General features: G+C 51.1%; 1 protein-coding gene across 1 annotated transcript in view; it reads right to left on the bottom strand.

Moving 5' to 3' along the window:
* Positions 1–33: 33 nt before the first annotated feature.
* Positions 34–17,538, bottom strand: part of DHCR24 (24-dehydrocholesterol reductase) — a 34,021-nt gene continuing 16,516 nt past the window's right edge. Inside the window, exons 6-9 of the mRNA XM_047788964.1 lie at positions 16,193–16,336; positions 4,683–4,880; positions 4,322–4,500; positions 34–2,835 (exon numbers count right to left, since the gene is read on the bottom strand). Coding sequence (XP_047644920.1) covers positions 2,682–2,835; positions 4,322–4,500; positions 4,683–4,880; positions 16,193–16,336 — 675 coding nt within the window. The 3' untranslated portion in view covers positions 34–2,681. The remainder of the gene's footprint in view (positions 2,836–4,321; positions 4,501–4,682; positions 4,881–16,192; positions 16,337–17,538) is intronic.

The raw sequence follows: 17,538 nt of genomic DNA, 5'->3' as shown, positions 1-17,538 counted from the left end.
ATGGTCCCCAGAGCAAGAAATGACAAAGGCTACTTTCCAGGTCACACTTTTATTTTTACAGAAGCAGCAGCCACACAGCCACAGGGACATGAAGGGTTCTGGACAGTAGGCACAGTGCCTGCAGCTGCACAAGACTGTCTGGGGAGACCCATGCCTTTCTCCGTGCTCCCCATCATTAAGGAAAAGACAAAAAAATCACGCACCATACACTGCCACACCCATCCCCACCCCCTCCCTTCCCTTTCAGTACCAGCCAATTGAATTATGCATCTTTCCAGCCACAGAAACTGGCCACAATCCCGATTTTACAGAAAATCTTCATGCAGCCAAGAAAGTTGGGGCTCTGGAGGGAAGAGGCCTCTTCCAGAACTTTTCACACGCACTGCCCCACCCCTCTGCATGTGCCGTGTTTAATTCCACCTGAAACCGCCACCTGGATGGACAGTGACAAGACTGGCTACAAGAAAGAGCTGGGAACTTAGCCCAACATGCTTAGAAGACTGTCCATTTCCAGGCAACGTATCAATGAAGCAAAACACTACCCTGAGGCAATGGTGAGCCCAAGCCCCAGGTTCTGGGTGAGGTCCGTGAAGGGCAGGATTTTGGTTTGCAGGACTGAGGACAATAGAAGCTGCTGGCATCTCTGGCCGTGCTCCCAGGGGCCCAGGGATGGAGGCCCAGGGGTGAAGTGCAGGGACCTCACCTGTTGGGTTAATCTAGCTCAGGTGAACCACTCCTCTACAGCAAGTAGGATCATTGGTTTCACACCGAGCAGGAAGGTCTCATCCTAGGCCCACCAGGAGAGAGCTAAGGCCAGAACTCACATGCTTTGCGGACAAGCAAGAGAATGAGGTTTCTTATTTTTTGTCTTATGCCCCCTCCAGAGGCCAAATGGGTAAGAGTGCTTCCTCTGCTTCTGAGTGCCCTGAAGGCACCTGGCACTCCCAGGACCACGCTGAGCCGCTGCAGTGTGCTGAGCCCAGGGCGGGATGGGTCAGCCTTGCCAGCCAAAGCATGACTCTGGGAGGATTCCAGCAACGTGCAGTGACAAGACTGAACCCTTCCTTGCAGGCCACGGATGTGCCTTTCTGAAAAGATGAAAGCTGGCCTTGGGCTGACGGGAGGAACTTACATGACACTTGGGTCCACTTGAGTCACTTATCTTCCCTCTGACTTTCCACACAAAGAAGGCTTTTCACGGGTTTTGCAACACTGTGTCTAAGACAGCCATGCCCTTCTAAAGCAGAAGGGCCTGTGACAAGGAAGGAAGCTGCTCAGAGGGATGAATGACTTGCGCATGGATGCACAGCTGGGTAGCCATGCAGTAGGGACTGAAAGCCAGGCTTCCTGGTTCCTGGTACGGTGTTCTGTCACTGCCTGACACAGCTCACTTAATTCCAGCTTCCCTTGCACAATTCCCTCGCAGATTCTGGGTTTTCAGTGGAGGCTGGGAGGTTCTTAAGACGGAGTTGCATAAACAACCAAGCTTTAAGAGGTGGGCAGGGACCTAGGGAGGTTCCCTTCTCTCTGGAAGGGAAATGGAGCTAACTTTTCTCTGAGCTTAGGATTTGTAAGGCACTAAAATTAACTATAGCTTGGGGGCGGGGGGAGGGGGGAAGAAAAAAAGGGGGGATGAGTGGTTCAAGAAGTCAAGGCGATGCACTTTTCTTTCAGCCCTGCCGTGAAGATCCTTAGGAAACCCAAGAACAGCAGGTTCATCTTGCTTGGTCCCACCCCCACTGCAGAGCAGAGGCTCCCGAACCATGGCAAAGTGGGTTTGGGGGACAAGAGGCATGGAGAGTGGAGAGCCAAGCATGAGCCCAGGTCCTCTGGATTCAACTCAGAACAGAAAGCACTCCCCACACCTGGGCAGGTCCCAGGCCTGGGCTGGGACAGGATTCAACCCTGAAGTGTCTTCTCTAAGGACATGGTTTTCTTGAGGCAGAGGTGGGGGAAGGCTGTGGTGGGCCCACAAGCCCGACCAGGAAGGAGGAAGGGGCAGGACGTTGCCAAGGACGACAGCGAGAACTTTGGAATCGGACCTGGCTTTGGCACAGCACGTCTTGGGCCCGCCCACCCCGTCTGTTGCCCTCCTGAGAGCCCAGGGATAGAGAGGAGGCTTTCTCCCTTCTCTCCGAGCTCTTCTGGATGACAAGCAAGGGCTGTGCCACTCTGGGGCAACCCCTTTAGACAAACCTGAGCCCGGCTGACAACCTAACGTGGAGCCTTCGGACTCAACTACTGAATCTCAAGTACTTTAGCGATGCTGAACAGGAAGCCAGGAAAACAACAGGGACCGCCTCTCCAGCACCTCGGCTGAGACAGGTGCTTGGCTCAGAGGACGACAGGCAGCAGGCAGATAGCATTGCCCCCTTTCAACAGATGAGGAACCAGGCTCAGAGGGGTTGAGAGACTCGCTGGGAGTCACACAGCTGAGTGGCTGAACTGGAAACTGGAATCAGGTGTGTCTGACTCCAATCTCACATCCTTTCCACCCCACTCGGCTGCCCCTGGAAGCTGGGAGCAAGCTGTTGGGGCTCTCTGGGTGGGATTTCTGGAGGGGTTTCTTTCTGAAAGTGTGGATTTGGTAGAGCAGCCAAGCTTGAATGAAGGGAAGATGCCTCCTGGCCCTGGGGACAGGGTTCCACCCGCGTGTCCATCTCCCTCGAACGGGCTCCAGCTCAGTGCCTGGCAGCCTTGCAGATCTTGTCGTAGACTTCAGGGAAGGCGTCCTGGCAGCCGAGCTGCTTCCGCAGCCTGTGGTACAGGGAGCCATCGAACATCTCCCAGAACTCCTCCCTGTCCATGTAGCAGTCGGCGTAGAGCATCTGGAACCTGCGGAGCAGACACAGTACTGAGGGTTCAAGGCAGGGGTTTGGGGGCTGCGGAGAGGAAGGGGAGGCAGAGAACCCCAACATCCCTAACACGTTCTGCAGGGCTGGATGCACTTTTGGGGGCTTTTCTTTGTTTAGACCCCTAACGAGCCAGTGGTTGAGGTTGATGCAGGAATTCTTATCTCTGTTTCGCAGATGGGGAATCTGGGCTCAGAGCCTTAGGTGGCAGCAGAGGCAGAGTCAGGAGTAGAAGGCGGTGCATTACACGGCCGCCTGCCTCCCTGATGGGGTCAGCCGGGCGCATTCTTTCTCTTTCTTGATACTCAATAAACTGCACATACTCCAAGTGTACAGCCTGACGCTACTGGGATACACTGTACAACACGGAGAAGAGAGCCTCTGTGTGTGTGTGTGTGTGTGTGTGTGTATATATATATATATATATACACATTTTTTTTGGTCTTTTTAGGGCCACATCAGTGGCATACAGAGGTTCCCAGGCTAGGGGATGAATGGGAGCTGTAGCCGCCAGCCTACGCCAGAGCCACAGCAATGCGGGATCTGAACCGTGTCTGCAACCTACACCATAGCTCACAGCAACGCTGGATCCTTGACCCACTGAGCAAGGCCAGGGATCGAACCTGCATCCTCATGGATGCTAGTCAGATGCATTTCCACTGAGCCACAACAGGAACTTCAAGAGAGGCAACATTTTAGAGCAACTTTAAAAATCATGAATCATCATATTGCACACCTATAGCTTATATATACTATTGTACATCAACTTTCCCAAAATCAATAAAACAAGCAAAAAAAAAAAAAGTAAATTGAAATAGAAAGTGTACAACCCGATACCTTTGAGATATGTTCATAACCTTGAAACCATCACCTCAGTCCAGGTAACAACCCTATCCATCCCCCCAAACTGTCCTCACGCCCCTAATTCCCCAGTGTGGTCCATCACCCTCCGCTATCCCAGGCAGACTTGCTTTCTGTCGCCATGGGCTCATTGGCATTTTCTGCCATCGAACTGAACATGTATGTTCTATATATAGAGAGAATCATGCAGCACTCTTTTTCCCTGGCTTTTCAGTCAGCACCGTTATTTTGAGATTTGCCCGCAACGACCACACTATTCCAGGATGTTTCTGAGCCAGGCTCGGTCCCAGGTCTCTGCGTGGCTTTCATGGCCAGGAGTCCCTCCCTCCTTAGCTTTGGTCTCCAACCTGGAGTGGGAGGGAACCCCACGGGTTTCTGGCTCCAGTGCTGGAGGAGGAAGGAGATATGGGAAGGGGAGGGACCAGCACGGCAATTCGGCCTCCTTAGGATCCCTCCCCCTTCCTTCCCGATCAGAGGGGGTCGAGGGATGGGATCAGACAGGTCGCTCAGCACCCGGGCCTAGCTGTGCAGCTGGCCTGCCCTGGCCTTCCCCGCGTCTCCCGGAGCAGTGCTCTGCGCCGATGGCCACACTCGAGCCACTTGCTCACCCATGCACACTTCGGACGAACTTCTCCAGCTGCCGCATGCAGGACCTGGCTTCAAAGTGTTTCACCCGCGGCTCCCCGTAGGCGCCAATGTCGACATAGAGCTCGGCCTCGTCTCCCTTGGGATGCACCAGGCCTGGCTGGCTGGGCAGGATGAACGGGCACAGCCAGATAGGGTAGACCTGGAGGGCCAGGGGAGGGGGTGTGGGTGCTTTTCCTCCCACAGGCGCAGGCTCCTGGCAGACCCGCCCCCCCCCCCCCCCCCCCCCGCCAGAGGCTCTGCAGAGCTTTGGGGGGAGGGGCGCGGAGCCCCGCCTCCAGGGCTCAAAGAGCCACGCCCACCTCCTCCCCACCAGCCGCTCACATGGATGTCGTTGTGGAAGGTGTGCAGGGCCCTTGACAGGCACTTCATGGGCACCAGCATGTCCTGCACCACGTGGTGCTGCTCGTACAGCTTGCGCAGCGTCTCGCCCTGGGTCAGCTTCAGGAGGGAGATCTTGGGGGGCACCATCCAGCCAAAGAGGTAGCGGAAGACGGGGTTGTTGCCAAAGGGGATGATGTCCTGAAAGGCAAGGGTTGGAGAGGGAGAGAAACACCCTTAGCTCCTGAGCCCTCAAAGTCAAGGGCATTCCCTCATTCAGTAGACAACTACAAGGGGCCAGGTTCTGGGCTGGTTGCTGGGGACACCCAGATCATTGAGATGTGGCCCCCGACTTCGGGTGTGGAAGAGCCGGGCCACAGGATCACAGTGGGAAGGGTGACAGAGAGATGCAGAGGCAGCTCATAAAAGGGTCCACATCACTAGTCAGGGGTGGTGTCCCAAGAAAGCCACCTGCTAAGATTCCCTGGCTGTGTGACTGTGACTCCTCCCCCTTCTCTCCCGGAATCACCTCCTCCAATCACCAGCCTACTCCCATGACCAAGGGAGGGGCCTGGCTGCTCTTTTCTCAGTTAGATCCCACCTCCCGCAGGCAGCAGGAGCTCAGTGAATAGCCCGGCTTTTGTGGTTCCCTTGGTTGTCTTTGGAAAAGCCAAGCATGCCCACAGCAGAAATCCCCCCCAAGGCTAAGCCTCCTTTCACGTCCCTGACCCTGTTTCCCTCCCAGCCCTGACTCCACTACTGTTAGGAATTATTTGTGTAGCCTTCTAGAGGCATTCGATGCAGACAAGGCCATGGGCTTATTCTCCCCCCACCCCACCCCACTCATCAATGGCAGCATCCACTAGCCTTTCTGCTTACCACTCTATCCTGCATCAGCACACAACACTTCTGCATTCTTTGTCCTGGATGCACAACACTGCACAGGCGTAGCTTGTTTCATTGCACTTGTGATCTATGATCGATGTCACTACTCCCACTTGCTGACGTCTCAGCATTTTTTTAGCAGTAAAGCATTTTTAAATTAAGGTATATACATTTTAAGAGACGTAATGCTAGCATATACTTAACAGGCTACAGTACAGTATAAACATAACCTTTACATGCAGAAAAAAATCTGTGTGACTCACTTTATTCTGATTGCTTTATTGCAGTGGTCTGGAACCCAACATGCAATATCTCTAAGACCTACCTAATTGCAGGGACCCACAAACTTTGGTTCCTGACCCACCCTCTGGTTTTGTAAATGAAGTTTCATTGGTTTTTTTTTTTTTTTTTTTGGTCCTTTAGGGACACACCTCTGGCATATGGAGGTTCCCAGGCTAGGGGTCCAATCAGACCTGTAGCTGCCGGCCTACACCACAGCCACAGCAATGCAGGATCTGAGCTGTGTCTGCAACCTATACCACAGCTCATGGCCAACACCTGATCCTTAACCTGCTGAGCGAGGCCCAGGACCGAACTCACATCCTCATGGATGCTAGTCGGTTTAGCTAACTGCTGAACCACGACGGGAACTCCTGAAGTTTTACTGGAACACATCCATGCCCATTCATTGACATCTTATCTATGGCTGCTTTTCCGATTGCAAGGGCAGAGAAGTTCTTAGAGACACCACATGGTCCACAAAATCCAAACTATTATATAAACCTTTTATAGAGAATGTTTGCTGACCTGTGCTCTACTGCATGGATAAACCCCAATTTATTTAATATTCTGCACTGATGGGCATTTCGATTACTTCTAGACCATTCAATCCAATGAATGTCCTTTGTACAAATCTTCTTGGTTTTTTGTTTTCTGTGTTTTTTTTTTTTTTTTTTTTTGGCTGCACCTGTAGCATGCAGAAGTTCCCAGGCCAGGGATCAAACCTGCGCCACAGCAGTGACCCGAGCCACTGCAGTGACAACACAGAATCCTTAACCCAGTAGGCCGCCAGGGAACTTCCATTTTGTCCACTTACACATACATTTATTTGTAAGATAAATTTCTAGAAATGGAAAATTCTAGTTCAAACTCTGTACAATTTTTTTTGTTTGTTTTGGCTTCTTATGGCCGCACCCACAGCATTTGGAGGTGCCCAGGTTAGGGGTCCAATTGGAGCTACAGCTGCCAGCCTACTCCATAGCCACAGCAGTGCCAGACAGCTTATGCCAACACTGGATCCTTAACTCACTGAGCAAGGCCAGGGATTGAACCCACAACCTCATGGTTCCTAGTTGGATTTGTTTCCACAGCACCATGACAGGAACTCCAGTGTGTATGTTTTTTTTTTTCTTTTTTTGTCTTTTTAGGGCCGCACCCACAGCATATGGAGGTTCCCAGGCTAGGGGTCTAATCAGACCTGTTCCTATCGGCCTATGCCAGAGCCATAGCAACGCCAGATCCGAGCTGCGTCTAAGACCTACACTGCAGCTCACAGCAACACCGGATCCTTAACCCACTGAGTGAGGATAGGGATGGAACCTGCAACCTCATGGTTCCTAGTCGGATTCGTTAACCACTGAGCCACGACGGAAACTCCCTTGTTCTCTTTCTCATGTGCGCTCATGTACTTCACTGGCTTCTTTTCCAGTCTCCTAAAACCCTCTGCTCTTACTATTTACAGTAGCCAAGACATGGAGGCAGCCTCGATGTCCATCAACAGAGGAATGGATAAAGAAGATGGAGTACATATACACGGTGGAATATTATTCAGTCATAAAAAAGAACAAAATAATGCCATTTGCAGCAACACGGATGGACCTAGAGATGATCATACTAAGTGATATGTATGCTATCACTTACGTGTGGAATCTAATAAACACGATAAAAAAGAACTCATTTATAAAACAGTAACAAGCTCACAGATTTTGAAATCAAACTTATGGTTACCATAGGGGAAACGTGTTGGGGGAGGGATGAATTAGCAGGATGGGAATACCGTATACACACTACTACACATCAATCAGGTAATTAACAAGGACCTACTGGAACAGCACAGGGAAATCTACTCCATAGTCTGTAATAACCTATATGGGAAAAAAGAATGGCTATATGTATATGTATATGTATAATTGATTCACTCTGCTCTGTACCTGAAACTCATAAAACACTGTATGCCAACCACACTCCAATTAAAAACCCTGCTTTTGACCAAACCACATCTACAACTTGAACACTGCTCTTGGCAGGGATAAAGAACGACTCTAGGGTCTTGTGCCTTTGGCAAACCTTTCCACTAGCTGCTTTGGGCCTGGACATGGCCCAGAGGAGGACTCACAGGGAGTAGGGAAGCCCAGAGCTCCCCAGGCCTTGAAGAACACAACCCTCTACCCCCCACCCCTCCACCCCTGCCCCATCACCTTCTGCCTGAGAGATCTAGTCCATGACTTGAACTGACCCGACACCTCCTCCTAGGAGACCACCAGGTCTCATTCCTTCATGCCGCACATCCCTGCTGGACTCCATCACCACTGTCGCCCCACCCCCCAAAGCCCTCCCCGTGCTCCCTCCTGGTCTAACACCAGCAACCTTCTCGTCTTCTCCTTGCCCTTAGCTGGAACCTGGCTGTCCCCTGCAGCCTTCTGAGGTGGTATCATTTTTTTCTCCATGACCCTCTAGGGTAGACGAGGCGAGGTGGCCTCCTCCTGGCCCCTCGTGGTGGCTTCTAGATCTCTGGCCCTCCCCCGCTTCTCAGCAAATCCTCAGTGACTTTGCAGCACACGTCCAAAAACCTCTTGCCACGTCACCGCCCATTCTCGGATCCCAGCTACTTTCTTCAACGCTGATCTGACCACTGATGTGACTCAACATCCACCCCGAGGCTTGCTCCCATGCACCAGCCTCCTTTTTACCTCCAGAGACTGTATCTTCACCTGGCCTCCACCTCAACTCAGGTCACACTCCAGAGCAGCGGAGAACAAACTCTAGCCCGTGAGGATCTGCTGTGCAAGCCGAATCCAGCCTGCTGGCTGAGTCTGGCTCCTGCCTGTTTTTTGTGCTTGTTTGTCTTTTTTTCCTTGGTCTTTCTGAGGCCACACCTAGGCTAGGTTCCCAGGCTAGGGGTCGAAGTGGAGCTGTAGCCTCTGGCCTACACCGCAGCCACAGCAACACCAGATCCGAGCAGTGTCTGCAACCTACACCACAGCTCACAGCAATGCCAGATCCTTAACCCATTAAGCAAGGCCAAGGATTGAACCTGTGTCCTCATGGATACTAGCCGGGTTTGTTAACCCCTGAACCACGATGGAACTCCCTGTCTGGTTTTATAAACAGTTTCACTGGAGCAAAGTAAAGCACATTTATTTGCTCGTGGCTGTCTTTGTGCTACAACGTCAGTATTAAGCAACTCTGACAGGACCCATGACCTACGGAGCCTAAAATTCTTGCTCTTTGGCCCTTTAAGAAAGTTTTCTGAGAGGTTTCCTTGTGGCACAGAGGGTTATGTATCCAGCATTGTCACTGCAGCGGCTCTAGTCACTGCTGTGGTGAGGGTTTGATTCTTGGATTGGAAACTTCCACATGCTGTGGGGGAAGCAGGAAGAAAAGAGGGGAAGGAGGAGTTCCCGTCGTGGCTCAGTGGTTAACAAATCCGACTCGGAGCCATGAGGTTGCAGGTTTGATCCCTGGCCTCGCTCAGTGGGTTAAGGATCCAGCGTTGCCGTGGCTCCAATTCGACCCCTAGCCTGGGAACCTCCATATGCCGCGGGAGCAGCCCTAGAAAAGGCAAAAAAAAAAGAGGGAGGAGGGAGGAAGTTAGTTCATCGACCTCTAGATGTTGACATATTGTCTATATTTATTGCCTCTGCTGCCTTGGAGAAAAACACACAATGCCAGGGCTGTGAGTTTATTCAGCATCTTACTGAGACTCTAGCCCGGGAGATCCCCTCTCACACAGCCCCGAAGTCAGGAGCCACGTGATTTGGGCCAAAGGAACTCGTAATCAAGCAGACGGGCTGGGTGGCAGGTTGCTGCTCCTTACGAGGAACAGATGTCTTAATGGTTTTAATGCTTTTCTAAGTAGGGTACGATGCCAAGAATTTGAGTGCATACAATTCTCTCCTCAAAATATCTAAGTATCTCGGAGTTCCCATCGTGACGCAGTGGAAGCAAATCCGACTAGGAACCATGAGGTGGCGGATTCGACCCCTGGCCTCGCTCAGTGGGTTAAGGATCCGGTGTTGCTGTGAGCTGTGGTGTAGATCGCAGGTGTGTCTCGGATCCAGCGTGGCTGTGGCTGTGGTGTAGGCCGGCGGCCACAGCTCCGATTCAACCTCTAGCCTGGGAACTTCCATATGCTGTGGGTGTGGCCCTAAAAAGACAAAAGACAAAAAAAAAAAAAAATCTAAGTATCTGCAGGTCTGTTCTGCCAGTTCTCCCAGAGCACAGACTGCCTCATTCCTGATCTTCACCCTGAATTCCTTTCAGGGCATGTGGAAGGCCAGCAACTGCGGTGAGCAATGACTTCATTCTTGTAGAACTGGATGGCAGGCAACATACCTCAGCTGGCAACTCCATAGTTTCAATTCCAAGCGTTCGCTTCCAGCCACCACTACTTCCCGAGCCTGCTGCTCAAGCCCTCCAGCGCCCTGACTTCAGCTCCTCACCGCAACTGGGGGGCCACCCTATCTATCCGTCCATGCAGCCCATGCACCCTCACTGCTCCCCTGAGCTGGCTCAGACTTCATTGTCATCAGGTCCTGGTTTCCGCAACCCCGCCCCGCTTGTTACACTCATCTGTAAAACGTCAACCACATTTACATCTATCATTTCCCTATTCTGTGCCCCATCCACATGGCTGAGTGTGCGAAAACCCAAAACCACCAGGGGCCGTCTCACTGTAAATTTTTCTGTTTTTTTCTTTTTAATTTTTTTAAAGTATCGTTGGTTTATAATGTCGTGCCAATTTCTGCTGTACAGCAAAGTGACCCTGTTATACATATATATACATTCCCTTCTCTGTGAATTCTTTTTTTTTTTTCTTTTGTCGTTTTAGGGCCACACCTGCAGCATATGGAAGTTCCCAGGCTAGGGGTCCAATTGGAGCTGCAGCTGCCAGCCGTGGCCAAAGCCACAGCCACAGCCACCACAGATCTGAGCTGCATCTGCGACCTACACCACAGCTCACAGCAACCCACTGAGCGAGGCCAGGGATCAAACCCGCATCCTCATGGATACTAGTGGGGTTCTTAACCTGCTGAGTCACAACAGGAACTCCTCACTGTTGATTCTTGATCATGAATCTTTCTCGGGCCCCAGTTGACTCATTTCCTGCTCTCTTATCTCCTCTCTCCACCATCTTTCAACAATCTCTCGCCCCCTCATCTAGAACCCGTTTGGCTGGAATCCCCGTTTCTCACTTCACTGAGAGAACAGAAGCTATGGGAAGAGAACGCCGACATCCCCCCCCACCCCCCCGCCCCGTGGTCCCCCTGCTTGTAGCAGCTCTTCTGTGCCAACACTTGCTCCAGTGGGTGAATCTCCAAGATCTCACTTAAAGGTAACCTCCCCACCTGAGCCCAGGATCTGTGCATCCTCTTCCTGGCTCACCCTGTAAGCAGGCCCTCTCCCCTACCAAGCTGGCCCATCGACGTGCTGCCACCGCCCCCTTCTGGCAACAGTCCCACAAATAACTTCTCTCCATCCTACGTCCCCTCCAGCTACCACCCTATTTATTTCTCTGCTTCCCCACACGCTGAGCCTTCCCAGATTTCCATGTCCGACGCCTCCACTTCCTCGTCTCCGTTCTCTTTTGAACCTGCTGGTCAGGCTCTCAGCCCCCTGTGGCTCCAGGGCATCAGTGACCTTTCCATGACGAAGACCAGACGTCACTCTGTTGCCTTCTGCTCACTCAGGGGCCTTGGACAGAGTTCCTCATCCTCCTGCCTGACACACGGTCCTCACGTGGCTTCCAGGACGCCGGGCCCCTGGGTTCTCCTCCCCTGTGACTGAGAGCTCTGTCTCCTCTCCCAGGGGGGCTCCTGCTCCCCCGACCTGCAACGCTTGGCTCTGGGACGTCTTGTCTCCAATCCGCCTCCGTCATCTAGCCCCACGGCTTTCCTGACCATGGCTCTGCTGATGCCACCTGCAGTGATGTGTTCCTTCTGCCCTGCAGTCCTGACACAGGAGCCAGCTCTCCCACCTGGCTGTCTGAAAGGCATCTGATGCGGGCATGACCCCCAGCAGACTCCTGGTTTTCCTCCCAGCCCCTCCCGCTGTTGCCCATGGCAGTCAATGGCACCTCGGCTCACCCACGGCTTGGGCTCCCAACCTTGGAATCACACCCAAACCCAATTGGTCTGCAACTCCCTTTGGTTTGGTTCAACCTTCACGGTACCTCCCAGACCTGGGATTTCTTTCTTCCTCCACTGCTACCACTCGGGAAAACAGAAATCAACCCCTCTCCACCCTTCCACTCATGCCAACCCCACCCTAGCCACTCTCGATCTAGCAGTCAAAATTATTCTTTTAAAGCAAAACTCAGGTCATATCACCTTTTTGCACTAAGCCCTCCATGGGCTTCCTTATCCCACAAAGGCAAAATAAAGTCCTCCCTTGACCTACAAGACCCACCCGATCTAGGCTCCAGCTGCTGTTTGGCCTCATTCTCTACCATGGGTCTAGCTCAAGGGCCTTCTTGCTATTTTCAAAAACTTACATGCCTTGGAGTTCTCGTCATGGTTTAGTGGGTTAAGAACCTGACTAGTATCCATGAAGATGCCTGTTCGATCCCTGGCTTCGCTCAGTGGGTTAAAGGATCCAGCACTGCTATGAGCTGTAGTGTAGGTCACAGACGTGGCTCAGATCCCACATTGCTGTGGCTGTGGTGTAGGCTGGCAGCTGTAGCTCTGACTGGACCCCTAGCCTGGGAACTTCCACGGGCTGCAAATGCAGCCCTAAAAGGCAAAACATAAAAAAGATGTTATCAAGAAAGTGAAATACGGGAAACCACAAAGAAAACAAAAAGACAACTTACAGAATGGGAGAAAATAGTTTCAAATGATGCAACTGACAAGGGCCTAATCTCTAAAATATACAATCAGGAGTTCCTGTCGTGGCGCAGTGGTTAACGAATCCGACTAGGAACTATGAGGTTGCGGGTTCAGTCCCTGCCCTTGCTCAGTGGGTTAACGATCCGGCGTTGCCATGAGCTGTGGTGTAGGTCGCAGACATGGCTCGGATCCTGCGTTGCTGTGGCTCTGGCGTAGGCCGGCGACTACAGCTCCGAATAGACCCCTAGCCTGGGAACCTCCATATGCCGTGGGAGCGGCCCAAGAAAAGGTAAAAAGACAAAAAAAATAAAATAATAAAATAATAAAATAAAATAAAATATACAATCAACTTATACAACAGCAAAAAAGCTAACAACCCAATTGAAAAATGGGCAAAAGACCTGAATAGGAGTTCCCGTCATGGCGCAGAGGAAATGAAATCTGACTAGGAACCATGAGGTTGTAGGTTCGATCCCTGGCCTTGCTCAGTGGGTTAAGGATCTGCAGTGTAGGTCACAGACCCCTAGCCTGGGATCCTCCATATGCCACGGGTGCAGCCCTAAAAGGACAAAAAGATCAAAAGAAAAAAAAAAAAGAAAAAAAAGACCTGAAGAGACATTTCTCCAAGGAAGATGTACAGATAGCCAACAAGTACATGAAAAAATGCTCAACATCCCTGATTATGAGAGACATGCAAATCAAAACTACCTTGAGATACCACCTCACACCAGTCAGAATGGTCATCATTAATAAGTCCACAAATAACAAGTGCTGGAGGGGGTGTGGAGAAAAGGGAACCCTCCTGCACTGTTGGTGGGAATGTAAGCTCGTACAACCACTATGGAGAACAATATGGAGGTGCCTTAGAAAACTATACATGGAACTTCCATATGACCTAGAAACCCCACTCTTGGGCATATATCCAAACAAAACTTTCCTTAAAAAAGACATGTACCTGCATGTTCACTGCAGCACTATTCACAATAGCCAAGACATGGAAACCAAATGTCCACTGAAAGATGATTGGATTAGGAAGATGTGGTATATGTGCACAATGGAATACTACTCAGCCGTAAAAAAGAATGAAATAATGCCATTTGCAGCAACATGGATGGGACTAGAGACTCTCATCCTGAGTGAAATAAGTCAGAAAGAGAAAGACAAATACCATATGCTATCACTTGTATCTGGAATCTAATATATGGCACAAATGAACCTTTCCACAGAAAAGAAAATCATGGACCTGAAGAATAGTGAGGGGAAGGGGGAGGGAATGGGATGGACTGGGAGCTTGGGGTTAATAGATGCAAACTATTGCCTCTGGAATGGATTAGCAATGAGATCCTGCTATATAGCACTGGGGACTATGTCTAGTCACTTTGATGGGGCATGATAATGTGAGAAAAAAGAATGTATAGATGTATGTGTAACTGGGTCACCATGCTGTACAGTAGAAGAAAAAAAAACCTGTATTGGGGAAATAACAATTTAAAAAAAGGAAAGTGAAAGACAACCTACGGAATGGGGAGAAATATTTGCAAACCACATATTTGATAAGCATCTAGTATTCAGAATATATACTGACCTCTTACAACTCACCAACAAAGATGAACAACCCAACCAAAACTGGGCAAAGGATCTGAATAGACACATCGCCAAAAAAAAGTATACAAATGGCCAACAGGCATGTGGAGGGATACCCAACATCATTTAGTCATTAGGAAAATGCAAATCAAAATCAGTCAGATTCCGTTTCATACCCACTAGGATGGCTACAGTGAAAGGGAAGGAAGGAAGGAAGGAAGAGAGAGAGAGAAAGAAAGAAAAGAGAGAGAGAGAAAGACAGACAGAAAGAAGCTGGAGTTCCCGTCATGGCTCAGTGTTTAATGAATCTGACCAACAACCATGAGGTTGCAGGTTCGATCCCTGGCCTCGCTCAGTGGGTTAAGCATCCGGCATTGCCGTGAGCTGTGGTTTAGGTCGCAGACGTGGCTTGGATCCCATGTTGCTGTGGCTGTAAGCGTAGGCTGGTGGCTGCAGCTCCGATTATACCCCTAGCCTGGGAACCTCCATGTGCTGCGGGTGCGGCCCTAGAAAAGACAGAAAAACAAAACAAAAAAAAAGAAGCAACAAGCATTGGTGAGAATACAGAGAAACTGGCTTCATACACTGCTGCTGGGAATGTCAATTGGCCCGGCCACTGTGGAAAACGTTTGGCAGTTCCTCAATACGTTAGACACAGAATTATCACAACCCAGCAGTTCCATTCCTGGGCCAGACCACCAAACAACTGAAAACTAGTACTCAAACCAACACCTGTACCTGAATATTTACAGCAGCACTATTAACAATGAGATAGGTGGAACCATCCCAAATGTCTACCAGCAAATGAGTGGAAAACTGTGGTGCACCAGACGATGGAGTAGTATTCAGCCACAAAAAAGGAAAGAAGGACTGATCCCTGCCACAACCTTGAAAACACACCTAGGGGAAGAAGCAGCCTGGTGCAAAAGGCCACAGAGCGGATGCTTCCAGGTATATCAAATGTCTAGAAAAGCTAAGTCCATAGAAGTGGAACACAGACTGATGGTCACCAGAGTCTGGGAAAAAAGAATGGGGAGTGACTGCTTATGGGTGCAGGGTTTCCTTTGAGGATGAAAATGCTTTGGAACAGGATGGAGGTCGTTGATGCAGAGTACCACGAATGTACCAAAGACCACGGAACTGCATACTTCAAAAAAGTTAATTTCATGTTTTCACTTCGGTTTTTTAAAAAAGGAAAAACAGCAACCCACCCAGCCCATGTGCTCTGTTCTGGCTCTTCCTGTGCCTGGAGCACTGGGTCCGAGTCCTGCCTGGCCTGTTCTTCCTATGTTCAGATCCCTGGTCATAAGACATCACCCAAGAGCCCCCCCCCCCCCGCCCCCGGCCCCCTATTTATTTACTTACTTAATTTTTGGCCACCCATGTCCCCAGGCAGGTGGAAGTTCCCAGGCCAGGGATCGAACCTGCGCCACAGTATCGATCTGAGCCACAGCGACAATGCCAGATCCTTATGCCACCAGGGATCTAACCCCCTTTTTAAAATTTCACTGCCCCGTATCCCTCATCCCTAACTGTAAATTCTCCCTCACATGTCAAGGCCATGCTTGACAGCCTCCAACCCTAGGCAGAACCAGCCTTCTTGTTCCAGTGGCCCTTTGCAGAGCAGAGTCTGTCTGCTTGGCTAGGCTACAGGTCCTCAAGGATGGAACAGATCTGTGTTCCCCAAAGCACCCAGACCAGCGCCGCACCCTCCAGCACAGGCAGGTGCTCGGGGAGAGCCCGCTGCTTTAAGAGAAGGTGGCCGTTCCCGCAGCAGGGAACACTGCGTTGCTGGGCAAGAGGCTGTTCTGCTTCCCTAGGATGAAGCTGCTCTTTCCTCAAAAGGCAGGGGAACCTGTGGCTACAGTGTGAACCACCCCAGTTCCCTGCCCTGCCCAGCCTGGAGGAGCCAGGACTAGCAGGAAATCCGAGCCTCACCTGGAGCTCCCAGAAGATGCTGCGCGTGTGGCGGTGGTAGTAGTGTCTCAGGGGGATGTATTCCAGGCCCTCTTGGTTTGTCTTCAGGTAGTTCTCCACGTGCTTGAAGAACCACGGCTTATAGTAGTTGCCAATGCTATTCAGCTGAAATGACAGAGGGCCCTGTGTCAGGCTGCAGACAAGCAGCAGGTGCCACCAGGGGCGTAACAGTGATACCTGGCTTCTGTTCAAGCACTCCTGGCCTTTCCAGGGCTCTTTCATGTCTATTATTGCCTGGAGGCTCTTGAAAGCCCGGAGAGGTTAAGCCCAGCGGGCGTTCTCTAGCACAGAGGGCAGAAGCTCAAAGAGGTTACGTGGGGTGCCGGGGGCCCAGCAGCGAGCTCCCAATAGTCTGGAGGGCTCAGGCTGCTGCTCCCTCCCAAGGAGAGAACACACAACACAGAGCTCCATGCATGCAGGCTCCTCCCAGCCCCTTTCCCTGGGGCTGACACAAATGCTGAGCGGGGGCATCCTTCCCACCGGGTCCCATGGTTGGCAGCACTCACTGACCCAAGATGCTCTCCCTGCTGCCCTGGGCCCTGCTGCACATCTCCAGGCTCAGCACCCCTCCAGCAGCCACCACCAGCAGAGGGAGCTCACAGCAAAGCGACATGCTCCGGGGGCCTGGGGTCTAAGCCTAGATCTTCTCTTGAGCTAGTAGCTTCTTCGGTCTTAAGTGGCACCGAGTGTGTGCTTTGAGATGGCTTAGCATCTCTGGGCCTCAGCTTCCTCACCCATGAAAGGAACTGCAGGTAGATGCTCTGAGAGAGGCAGGGCAGCCCAGAAGGGTCACAGGCTCCAAGGTGGGCATCGGAGGGCAGACCCCAGCCCAGTAACTCACTGGCCGTGTGATCTTGGGTGGGCCAAGCTTGTTTCTTCACATGTAAAAATACATATTTTGCGGAAGGTGTGGGCGTTTTTTTGTTTGTTTGTTTTTTGCCTTTTATGGCCACACCTGCAGCATATGGAAGTTTCTGGGCTAGGGGCAGAATTGGAGCTGTATCCTACACCACAGCTCATGGCAACGCCGGATCCTTAACCCACTGAGCGAGGCCAGGGATCGAACCTGTATCCTTATGGTTACTAGTCAGATTCATTTCTGCTGAGTCACAATGGCAACTCCGGGACGTGACTTTCATTTCCAGCTATGGGACAGAGGTTTGGCAGGCGATAAGGCACTTGCTTACTGCAATATTTCTGTAGTCATTAAATATGAAGGCAGGTAACAATGTGCCGAAATGCTTATCACACTAAACCAGCAATTATAAACTTGAACTGGTGATCACGGCTGAAGGCAAACAAACCGA

Source organism: Phacochoerus africanus, chromosome 8, assembly GCF_016906955.1.
Source record: "Phacochoerus africanus isolate WHEZ1 chromosome 8, ROS_Pafr_v1, whole genome shotgun sequence".
In the NCBI taxonomy this organism is placed as follows: Eukaryota; Metazoa; Chordata; class Mammalia; order Artiodactyla; family Suidae; genus Phacochoerus; species Phacochoerus africanus.
This window is presented reverse-complemented; position numbering and strand designations above follow the sequence as displayed.